The sequence below is a fragment of the Schistocerca piceifrons genome, chromosome 3 (assembly GCF_021461385.2).
Source record: "Schistocerca piceifrons isolate TAMUIC-IGC-003096 chromosome 3, iqSchPice1.1, whole genome shotgun sequence".
Taxonomy (NCBI): domain Eukaryota; kingdom Metazoa; phylum Arthropoda; class Insecta; order Orthoptera; family Acrididae; genus Schistocerca; species Schistocerca piceifrons.
This window is the reverse complement of record NC_060140.1, coordinates 269403341-269415873: the sequence shown is the minus strand read 5'-3', so window position 1 is coordinate 269415873 and position 12533 is coordinate 269403341. Positions and strand designations below refer to the sequence as shown.

Genomic DNA, 12533 nt, shown 5'->3' with positions numbered 1-12533 from the left:
CTTTCATGCCCCTTAACTCCTAACTGCCATCTGGCTTCCATACAAATTTTAAATAGCCTTTCGCTCCCTTATTTTACCCCTGCCACCTTCAGAATTTGAAAGAGTATTCCAGTCAACATTGCCAAAAGCTATCTCTAAGTCTACAAATGCTACTTGGCCTTGCGGAATGCCCAATGTGGGGACCTGTCTGCCTGGCGGTGGCTTGGGAATGATGGAATCACTGGAAAGTGGTTTCTGTCACAAAGATCATCATGGAGTGACCAATGTACACAAGCTGCAAGAGCAGGGGAGCAGATCATGAGATCAGGGGAACTGTCATTGAGGAGACAAATGAAAATCTGTAATAAGATGGTAATCAGGAGACCCTTACCCGTTGAAGTGGCACTCCCCCACAGGGGATGATGTGCATTGAAGTCCCCGAAGAGGAGAAATGGGGGTGGGAGTTTCTGTAATAAGGTAGACAGTTCAACATAAGGAAGTGGCCTACATGGAGGGAGGTAGACATTGCAAATGGTGATGGTTGGAGTCAATTGCACTCTAACTACTATTGCTTCCAGGTTGGTATGAAGGGGGATCCAGTCACTAATGACATCAGAGCGAACCAAAGAGCAAACCCCTCCAGATGCTATCCCAGGGGTGGCACAGTTCCAACAGAATGCCCAATAACCACGAAACGTTGGAGAGTGACATCATGGAAGTGTGTTTCTTGAAGTCCAAGACAAAATGCAGAACAGGAGGAAACAAGATGACATATTTCTGGTAGGTGGTAATAATATTCACTGCCCTTCCACTGGATTATTGTGTGGTGAGAGTCCAGGTTAGGCATAAAGAAGCTGAGGAGGAGGTCATGTCACGCAGTCAGTGGTTGTCACTGACAAGGATGGGTTGACATCCATAAATAAGATGCCAGAGTCAGGTTACAAGGGGGGAGATGGCGCCTCCAGGGGTACCAGGCGGCCTTGTCCTGGGACTTATCTTTTTTCTTCTTCTTCTTCTTCTTCTCCTCCTCACTTTGGGGCACACAGATGGTGCGTCTCATAGTCGAGTCGAGTTGTGGTAGTAGGCTTCTGGCCTGAGACACACTGGGAAGAGTGGTCCCTTGGGAGAGCAAGATGCCAAAGCCAGGGGCCACTTCTTCAGCCAGGCAGAGGGAGCAGCTCCTTGAGGGGAGGTCATGGGAACAGTAGGGGAGGGGGAGGGGATAGAGGGATGGGACTGGGGTAAGGAAGAGGGAGGAGGGGGAAAGGTTGTAACACAGGAAAAAGTTGAGGAGAGTGACACCAGATGGATTGTCTCATACTTTTGGCAAGCCTCCGCATAAGACAGGCGATCCAGATACTTGTACTCTTGGATCTTCTTTTCTCTCTTGTAAGCTGGGCAACCTGGTGAGCGAAGGGAGTAATGGTCATGACAACTGACTGTGGCGGAACGCAAGGGCTTCCCTATGGAGTGGGTGTCCACAGTCACCACACAGATGGTCTGCCACAGAGGGAGAAGACGTGCCCAAAACGCAAGCACTGAAAGCACCTCACGAGTGGTGGGATGTATGGCTTCATGTCACAACTGTCGCACATAACCTTGACCATCTCTGGGAGGGTATCTCCTTCAAAAGCCAGAATGAAGGCACTGGTATCAGTGCAGTTGTCTCTGCAACCCTTCTGCACATGTCGAACAAAATGTATGCTGTGTTGCTCCAGATTAGCCTGGAGTTCCTCATCAATTTGCAAGATGAGGTACCTATGAAAAATCACTTCCCAGACCATATTAAGACATTGCTGAGGGGTAACAAACACTAGGATGTTGCCAAGAGGATCATAAGCACAAAGGGCTGCAGATTGAGTGGCAAAAGAAGCTTTGATTAACAGGGAGCCTAACCGCATCTTACACTCAGATATTCCACTTCACCAAACTTGTCCTCAATATTCTCTACAAAAACAATGGCTTTGTGGTGGTGAACGTGTCCCCATCCATCCTAGAACAGATGAGGTGGCAGAGAAAGTGTTTCACTACAAGACAGTGAGCCTGGCCTCTCTCAAATGGTGTAGCTATGGAAGGGAAGGCTGCTGGGGCATATGAAGCAGCATTCAGTGATCCTTTATCATTCAAAGAGTAGGCTGTTTGGGAACAGCCAGATTTTCGCAGCTTGATAAGCTTCATGTGCCAAGCATCCTCCCTGATACCACCCACTCCAATCACTGTCTCCCCCATGGGCATCACCCAGCCACAGCAAGGGCTGCCTGGCACGGCAGCTGTTGCCAGGAGTTCCAATGCTCTGGGAAGACAAGCAACCACTCCTTGGCATACATGGGGAGGGAACAGTTCAGGGAGCAGCAGTGTGATCCCTGTGCCAGATGGGTACATAACAGCCCCACCACACAGATTGGCTACATGTGCTGGTGACCTAGCAGGGTGGATGGGGGCTACGCCGGGGAAGGAAGAGGGAAAGGGGGGGGGAGGGGAGAGGAATCCACACTGTAGACACTAGGGAGGGTTTCTTCCCCGAATGGCTCACACTACAAACAGAAAATTTAGAAGTGGAGGACAAACCTCAAGCGGGGACCTAAGTCGCCAGAAAGGATGAAAGAGAACAGGCAGGAGGAACAAAATGGCAAGCAATACAGGAAACCATGTGGATAGCCAGATCAACATAAATCAGAACACCAAAAGAGGAGGAAGGAGGGGACAGTGGGGAGGAGCGCAAGAATAGGGAAGGAGGGGCAGGTGAAGGAAATGCAGCCAGGGAAGGAAGAATAGGCTGCAATAGCTCGGGGCCCAATGTGTGCCATGCATGAACTCATGAAAGAACCATGAGCCCCTGGGGAGGATGAGGGGGTGGGGGGGGGGCCTGTATGTGAGGTACAACGTAGACTACAAAGAGCAGTCTCTCCAGAGAAGCTGACCATAGTACTTCAGGGAGAAATTTCGCTATCAAAGTGTGCATTAAGGAGAATTTGTATAGGTGCTAAATGGATCGTAGCATCTACATGTACTCAGACAGCCAAGCAGCTCTGAAAACTCTTATCAGCCTTTGCAACAACATCAAAGATCATTGCAAGATGGCATGAAGCACTTGGGAGACTAGGGGAAAGCAACAAGGAAACCTGCTGTGGATCTCTACTACTCAGGACTTTATGGCAATAAACAAGCTGATAGACTGGCCATGTTTCAAGAAAAATTTGTTAATCCTGAATTTGAAGAGGAAACAGATTAAACTCATGGCAGGACTCATGACTCACCATGGAAACTTTAAAAAACATGTACACACAATGAGTAGAGGAAAAAGTCACTAAATGTAGACTATGAGGTGAGGAGAATAAAACCACACCACATCTAGTTTTTCAATGTGAAGCTCTTGTGAGCAAAAGACACAGAATATTCGGGTAGGTAGAGCCTGAAGAAACTGTGACTAATAAGGAACTAGTAAAGGGTCTCCTACTACTTCTCAAAATTACCGCGTGACTTTACTAGGATTACAGGGAGCAAAACTCCACAACAGGCTCAATTTTGGTGTGGACAACAGTGAGCCAAGACAATTGTTGTTTTTGCCTCCCTGTATAAATCAAATCAAACAACAAGAGCAAGCAGAGATCCTGCAATAGTTGCACACTACAAAAATTACTCAAAATTATCATGGAAATTATTGAAAAAAAAAATCAAGAAACATGCACATTACGCCAGAAATTAGTAATTCTAGCAACAGACTTCAGGCTACATGGAAAGTAGTGAAACGAGACACAGGACAACCAGCCCCAGAACAGGATAACATCACTACCGAATAAAGTGGAAGGGCTGTAAATTATGAGCTACAAGTGGCAAATAAATTTAATAATCATTTCTTAAATTAGTAGAAAATATAGGGACAAACAAACAGTTCAAGAGAGAAATCACAGGAGTATGTTGAAAAAACAACTCTTATAAAATTTAATCATATGAATGTATCCCCAATTTCTCCTGAATCTGCTGGTGCTGAAATTCAGCTCACCTTGAATTTGCATTATGCGACACTGAACAATCACATCGATACTAATATAATTTTAAGTCATTACTTGAAAACAGGACTTGTACTTTGACCAGTTTATCACTAGAGAGAAAGAAAGTAATAATTACCAAATGATGGGTAGTAAAGGAAGAAAGGAAGGAACATTAAAGAGTTACACTTCCTACAGATGATGGAGTCATTATAGATGGAGCACAAGCTTAGAGGGTCAATGGAAGGGTCCAATTCCACGCATCTCCTTTGACCCGTGACATAATGTTGTGTGTGACATCACCATGATGCAGAGATTTCGAGTTGATTGTGTTTGTAGATGCCATGTCATTTTGTTTGATGGTGCTCTCTGGTGGTGTATGTGTAGGTGCTGAGTTTAATGTGTCATATCGGGTTCGTTTGAGTTTTTGTTGCAATTGTGCTAACATGGCTTTGAGTTTAGGTAGTTGGTACAGGTATGTGGATTGTGGAAAAGTTTTCAGTGAGTTATTAAGGTTTTTATTTTTTTTTTTTTTGTTTATGTGTTTGGCATTTTTTTTTTTAGGTCTTATTAGTTCGGCGTTCGTTGTGCAGAAAGAAGTCTAATTTGTTTTATGGCTTTTTTGTTAGATATAGATGTGACAGCCCACGTGCATATAATTATGTTCCAAGATGGGTGGTAATGTCATGTCTGTCACACATTTTCTGCAGATGTTCGGTCTTCTTGCTGAGTATGTTAGGTGTCACATTTGTAGCAATAACATGAGGTTGATGAGAGTTCTAGCGGCTTGGACCATGGTGGTTATATGTGTTGTCAGTGTGATAATATCTGGAGTTGATTAGATATAGTACCTGGTTCGAGAAATCTAGGGTGGCCATGACAGATGTTGTCCTGCTCACTTATTATTTTTAATATAGGTCTTCTGTAAGTTTCTGTGTGCATGGGACTGGCATGAGTGAGAGAACTATTTTGGATTGGTTTTCATTTTGTCGAGAGGTTTGTTCAGAGTATGTCAAGTAGAGGGGAAAGTTGGGTAAGCCAGCAGTGACTACTGAAATTGATGAATCACAGTTTGATAAGAGGAAGTAGGGAGGGGCAGTTCTTGGGTTGGTCTGTTGGTATGGGGGGCTGTTATTTCGGGAGGGGGGGGGGGGGTATGTATGCTGAGTGTGTTTTTAGGGTTTTACAAGTTCGTAGTAAGAAGGAACTGGTGAGTTTGGTAGAGGAATATACTGAGGAGAATAGCACTATAGTTTCTGATGCATTTTCATCTTGTAGGGATATGGGAAGAGGAGTTATAGTTATTTAGTAGTCAATCATAGTATTGAGTTTAATGATTATGAAACTGGGGCTTGTACTAACATGATAGAGGGGTTTTGAGCAGCAATTAAATCTGTTATAGAGAGAAAAAAAGGCACTCTTCCAACCTCCAATCTCCTTTAGATCAGTATTGCTGACAGAAGAGCGTTCCTGAGAATTACTGTATTTTTCGTGTTTGTTGAGGGCTGAGGGGAGGATGTATAGGCTGAGGGTGGTGAGTTAAGGGGGTTGGGTGTGTGTGGGTGTTCTTGGTATTGGTTGTGGGGTTAATGGGGCAGGTTATGGGTTGGGGGGTTATAGATTATGTTGGAGAGGACCAGTTTGGTTGCAGTTTGGGTATTATTTGTTTTGGGATCGTACAGTGTCTTTTTATTGTTGTATATTTAGCTTGTCCCCACCTTAAACCCCCAATTTATCGTGGCTGTCCCGTTAGTTTCATTATTATTATTATTTTTTTTTTTTTTTTGACTGAGATGTTCTTGCGTCTCTGTCACATTTATTGGCATGTATATGCAGCAATGTCATTGTTGTCATTCTGTTTACGCTGACAGTAGCTGTGTCCGCCATAATTGTGTCGTCATGGAGCAAAAGAGGATGTGTGGAATCAAACACTACTGTAATGCCAGCTTGGATTACGAAAGGATGGGGAAGGAAACTAGCCATGTCCTTTTCATAGGAACCATCCCAGCATTTGCCTAGACGATTTAGTGAAATTACAGAACATTTAAATTTGGATGGCCAGATGGGAATTTGAACCATCCTCCTCCTGAATGTTAGTCCAATGTGCCAACTGATGTGTATTGAAAATTAGAGAGACAGCACATAGTGAAACTGAATATTATGTGCTAAGTCTTGCTTCGTTGCACAAGGTTGTTCCCAGACACTAGGAGTGTACTCTGATCAAAATTTATTACCCATCATCCGTAATTATTCATTTTGTACCATGTTACCTTTACCAACTGATTATGATTGTGACAGTGAACATGTGGACATTTTTTCGTGTTCTGACATGGTGATCTCGACGAAGTAGTTTACCTTCATCACTTTGAACACATGTGAAGAAGAAAAAAAGAGAGACAAAAGTTTGCAAAAGAAAAGAAGGCGATTTATGGTCTGAGGCAAGCTTCATGCATTTGGTATCAATGCATTTATTACAGAATTTAGAGACAAAATATACGCATTCTCACCATTTATACTGATGGATTGATCATCATCTTTAATAGATAAATAAATGGAAGAAGGTAGTAATGAATCGGTTTAAGATGAGAGATCTCGGCTGACTTGGTGTCTTGGCACAAGAGTAAAGAGAAATAGAAAATAAGGCATGACTAGGACGAATGAAAGTAAATATGCAGCTAACAAATTTTGGATGGAAGATTGCAATCTGGTTGCACATCCACTCGAACCTTGTTTCAGGCTACGAAAAAAAAAAAAACAACTTATATGTGAGGAAGCATTCCTTACCACCAAGCCTTCGAGTGGTATATAATCACACTAATAATGAGACACATGAAAGGCATAGTTAATATAGAACTATATTCCTGAAAAACAGGAACAACTGAAGGCACCTGCAATAGATCTTGATCAACAGCAATCAATAATTCACTATATTTTTAAGTTAATAAGGGTAGCAAATTCCTGGAATTCAAAATAGTAGGTCTATCAACTACAGCAGATGGATACATGACCCTGCCAACAGTAGCTCATCAAGTGATATACTTTCAGGGATTGCTCCAAGAACTGTGTATGAACAACACAGTAAAACACCAATGTGTGTGTTCTATGATAATAAGAGGTGCTGTTTGCTGTTGCAGTCAGTTAAAATGGAGCACATTACATTTGAACAAAAAACCATTGAGCTGAGAACCACAATTCCATTCAAGAACTAATTGCTGTTTGGAAGTGCAGTATCAAATCAATCAGTACGAACAAGCAATCTGCCTCTCTCTCTCTTTTTTTTTTTTTTTTTTTTTTTTTTTTTACTATGGTACTGCCAAAGTTTAACCGTCAGTCGTGCAGCCAAGAAGTGGGACTTTCAGAATTCTCAAATTAGCAATCTGGAAACTTGTGGGAGTGCTGAGAAAAACCATACTTTCTGTGTAGACACCTCATGGTTGTTTTTTAAAATTTATTTTTCCTCTGTCTTTAGGTTCTCTTGTAATTATCATGGAATAAATAGTTTAATAATCTGTGTTCCAGGAAAATGGTGCATGAACTTCATTTATTACCAACTTCCTGTTTCATTCTCATTTAATTCAATTTAAGTTATGTATAAAATATACAATGTATAAATTATACATTTAACGTATTAACATGTCCTAGACTGTTGTGCTAAGTTCTCAAAGGACAAACAAATAAACAAACTAAGTCAACTTTATATAATCCATAAAGGACTAGTCAGAGTAAATATTCAGTGCAATGATTGCAGACATTTGCCAGTAGCACTCAGCATTTTTGTTCAAGTTCTTCAGATTGGCCGATGACTTAAATAAATGAGCGAATTAATTTATATCTTCATTCCCTCACTCATACTTTTCATAAATTTCGTCATGTAGGAGAGCTTTTAGGGATCTACAATAAGCTAAGACACCATCAAAAGGCTGAAACAGTCAATGCAGAATTATTTTATGTACTACACTGAAACCAAATTAAGACTAGTGGTAGTCTGATAATTAAGGAAATTACTTCTATATTAATTTATATATTGTCTGTATATTTGAAGAAGAAGAAAAAAAAACACTGTTCATTCTCTTAAATGAATGAGAGGCTGTTTTTACTTAAAACAAAGCACTTATGTAGCTTTATTCAGAGCATTATAAGCTAACTATGTTCTGTCAAAGATAAACAACAAAGTCAGTTGGAATTTATACTCCTGCATCAAAATACACAGATGAATAATAAAAGGTACCCCACAAAGCCTCAATCACTTTATTGTCTTCAGGATTGTACACGATTTGCTACAGCACCAGAAAGCTGCACACTCATAACTTTAAAAAAATGTCACAATTAATCAAATTCTTTGAGATTGCAAGCAATACACTAAACTAAGCAATTGGGGTAGTCATTCATGTCACTGTAGAAAACGAATATGGAACAAAATGACTTTCATATCTGAAAAAATGCTCTAATCTTATCAATGAAAAAGGGAAGCAAAAGAATGTACTATGGAAATAAAAGAATGTACTATGGAAATAAAAGAATGTACTTGATATGAATGGAAAACTCACAAACAAAATTATCAGAAACTGCAAAGCAGCAAAACCACAGTGGCTATGAGGAAATGTGAAGAAACTGGAAACAAACACTATTAGAATTGATGTGTCACATGTGAAGGTTAACTCTTCCTGGCGAGTGATAATACCATATCTGAAGGTCAAACAAAAACTCCTTAGCTCATACAAAGGAGCAGGAACTTTTCTTAATACTGACAGAGTAATGAAAAAAAAGGGGCATTAGGGAAACACCTGATTCCACCTGTCTGCTTTGATCCATGATGTCACCAGTACCGTACAAAATGGTGACGATATCGTCACTACATATACATGCCAACAAACTCTAACAAAAATAAAAATGACAGAAGAACGTCTCACTCCAACAATACAATGAAACTAATGGGACACCTGTGGGAAGTATGGGATTTAGGTCAGGGACAAGCTAAACTCAACTTACTACATAATGCTACAGCCACAAAACAAATGGTGCACTTCATGCAACCTGTACAACTCAGACCAGGCCCATGACACAAAAAAAAAAAAAAACATCTGCAATTCCAAAGAACAGAGTTGGACATTTCCCTTGACCTGCATACCTCAAACAAGGCGCTCAATAGCAAGGAAAAAACACCTACAACTATCACACACCACTGCACTATTACATCACGGGTCAAAACAGACAGTTACTGACTGACTCGTAGTGAGAGATTACAATTAGGATTCATAAACATGAGCATAACTAAAACTACACCAAAGTCTGTTGAAGATAGCACTGACTGAGAAATAAGTAGCATGAGCTTCAATAGACTTGTAGTATTGGAATGCTGAAGCCCAATATCAGTTAGCTAAAGGAAAAAAGAAAAGCTTTTAGTCAGTTTTCGATAATAATATTAAATTATTATTATTATTGAAAAAATAAAAGATTCAAAACAATTTCGACGGCCATATTTTAGAAACCACTAAACATGCTTTCTTTCATGCACAAAATTTAGAAAAATTACTCTATGTTTTTTGCCCTCGCTTAATAACGAAGAGTATGTGAGAGAAACTGAAAAAGTTAGAGTTGCATAGAATGCACTCTACACAAGTATAATTATTTGTTTTGTTTCCTTGAGACGGCACGTAAATAGTACAGGATGTGACAGGCCTTTCCGTTTCTAAAACAACAAATATTACAAAAGCACAATAATCGGGAAACACTGTTCAATGCGCTTAATTTACGGGCATTTAACAAGAAGTATCGTTGTTGCATTCTTCTTTCTTACATGCAACGATCAACACATTTCACTACAAGCTATTAAATTCCGCTTCTAGGCTCATTACACAATGAAGTCAGCAGCAGAAAAACAATATCTTCAACACTTTCACTCACTCTTTACGCCGCTTCTATATAAAATTAAACTACGTAAGAACAACCCAAGATAACGGCACCCTGAGACCGTTTCGCTCATTTGCTCGTTATCCTTTATACAATATGAAAAATTTCAGGTATCTATCGGCTGCCTATATAAATTTCATTTTGCTACTGTTACGGCCTTCATTGTTCCCAACATCTTGTTGCGCGGCTGCGCTGCACGTAAGAATAAAATGTGCAATTACTCCTTACCTGTTCCATGGTTCTTCCTTTTCTGTGACGAAAAGGCTCGCATTTGCAGTAACGGAAGCGAAAATTTAAATCTGTCACGCCGAAATTTCCACAACCAACTTGATACTCATTTGACAGCGCCACAGCGATATTCGAAACGGCAACAGCTGACAACATTGAGCAGTGTTCTATGATATCGATTGTGAAATTCAGAGATACTTATGTTGCCATTGCGCAACTTTCGATACAGTGTGTTATTTACGGGAATACGCTTCTGCAATTTTGGCGCTAAGTGTCTAAAAACAGGAAAGAGGAGTGAGAGGGAGGGGGGCAATATTTATAAACGTTAGTAGAGGTGAATACATTACGATGTTGTTAAACATGTCCCAAAAACTTGGTAGTTCTTTCAGAATTATAATGCACGTTGCGTCGTAAGAAAAACGATGACGAAACGCTTATTTCTTTTTATCCTTGATGATGTTAACTGCACTTCAATCATCGTATTTTTCGTCTAGGTCCAAGAACGTTACATTATAGGTGCACAGAATATTTACACTTCTCCACTAGCTGTTTGCTCCTTTTCAATTATTGTAATGTTTTGTATAGAACATACAATTTTTTAAACTAATGGTACAGAGCATTTAAATTTCTCCACAACATGTTAGGCAGCTTTCCTATTATTGTAATGTTTTGTACACAAGATAATTTTTGTTTGAAACTACCGGTATCAGTAATTTAAAAGTTTTTTGCTATAGTTTATGGCGGACGGAAACGAGTAGGAAACTAGTCAAACAAGCTTACCTATTCATATCTAATACTCAGATTATAGAAGTAAATTGCTTCCGTATTCAGTTTGTTCTGCGTTGATAGAAGGTGCAAGGCGGTTGATGCATACCCTCAAATAATAGTAATAACAATAATAATAGTATTGAAAACATATGGAAAAAACCATAAGGGAATACGTTAACTGATGTTACATCCTTTATTAATGCATAACAGTCCATTCATCACCTCTGCCAAAAATTTAGTCATATTTAATTAATAAAATCTATTCACTTACCTATGCATATAAAATATTTTCTGCGTCATTTACTCCATATTTCATATTTGAAGTACCTCTTATATTTGAAGTACCTCTTATCGTTTCTCATCTTTATGCTCTCTACAATGGCAGAGTAATAAGTTTTTTATGTCTCAGGACATTTCTTATGCTCACCAGAGATTTCGTTTATTCTTATTCAGTAAAAATTATTTTTCCCTTCTTTGTTTTTCTTTATTTTCTGGTTCTTATTCAGCAACCTATGTCAAATAATTGAATTTTTTAAACTTTGCTTTTTCACTGGTGCCTCGAGCTGAGTTCAGTAGTCAGTATTTATAGTGCTATGCCAAATACGTGTCCACGATTCTGTGGCAATGATTGAGGTCGGCAGAAATCGTTTCTGAAAGGAAAATATGAAAAAAATCATCCTCTGGCCTTGTTTTACACGTACGTTATGTATAGTGGGTCCTTCAGTTATTCCAATTTTGTTCGTAACAATTTGTAGTCAGCAGTTTGTGCTGCCGCAACCGCGGCCGTGTAATACCTCGAAAAACTAGTAAAGTCAATGAACTCACGTTGACAAGTAAGTAAAGAGAAATTATCGCAGCAAACACAACCATTTATTTCTACGTCTTCATAATATATAATCCTGCAAGGTTTGATACCAGCTTCTTCTCTGTTTGTTGTAAGATAAATTTTAAAATGTCAATGTTGGAGGACGTAAAATAAATAAAATATACAAAGACTTCAGTGTGTTCAGGAGATGACGGAAGCAAGCCTTGCGAAGTCTTTGGCCCACAAATTTAAACTGAAAGGCACATACAGGCTGTCTAGCAAATAAACTGAGTAGCTTATCTTTTGCTTTTACATTTAATCAGATGAAATTTCTATAGACATATGAAGAGAAGTGTATCACAGTCACTATGAGTCACTTATGTGACACTAGCAACCTACTCCAGTACGCACTGCAACACTAAGTATGTACGGCTGGACAACTTGCCTGGCAAAGCAATAACTTTGCTTATGGGCCATTGCATAGAGTTATGATTAAAATACAGGGAACAACGTCAGGTAACTCAATATCATCACTTTCATACAGCACAAAGCACCTTCTATCATGCACAATCAGTCTGAAGCCACCCTTCTCCACACATCATGGTACATAGTATCCTCTGCCATGCAGTGTCATACGAAGCATCTTTGACACCCAACGCTGATATGCACCACCCTCCGTCAAACAACAATTAAATATTGGTACAAAGCATCATGTTCTACACAAAATCGTTAAGATGCACTCTCTGCCACACAACATTGGTACGTGGCTCCCTCTGCCATGCAGAATGAAGCATTCTCCAGCATGCAACATTGGTAGAGTGCACACTGTCATTTAAAAGAGGTATGCAGCACCC

General features: G+C 39.9%; 1 protein-coding gene across 1 annotated transcript in view; it reads right to left on the bottom strand.

Annotated features, from left to right (window-relative positions):
- Positions 1-10258, bottom strand: part of LOC124789988 — an 80310-nt gene extending 70052 nt beyond the window's left edge. Inside the window, exon 1 of the mRNA XM_047257531.1 lies at positions 10107-10258. Coding sequence (XP_047113487.1) covers positions 10107-10115 — 9 coding nt within the window. The 5' untranslated portion in view covers positions 10116-10258. The remainder of the gene's footprint in view (positions 1-10106) is intronic.
- Positions 10259-12533: the final 2275 nt, after the last annotated feature.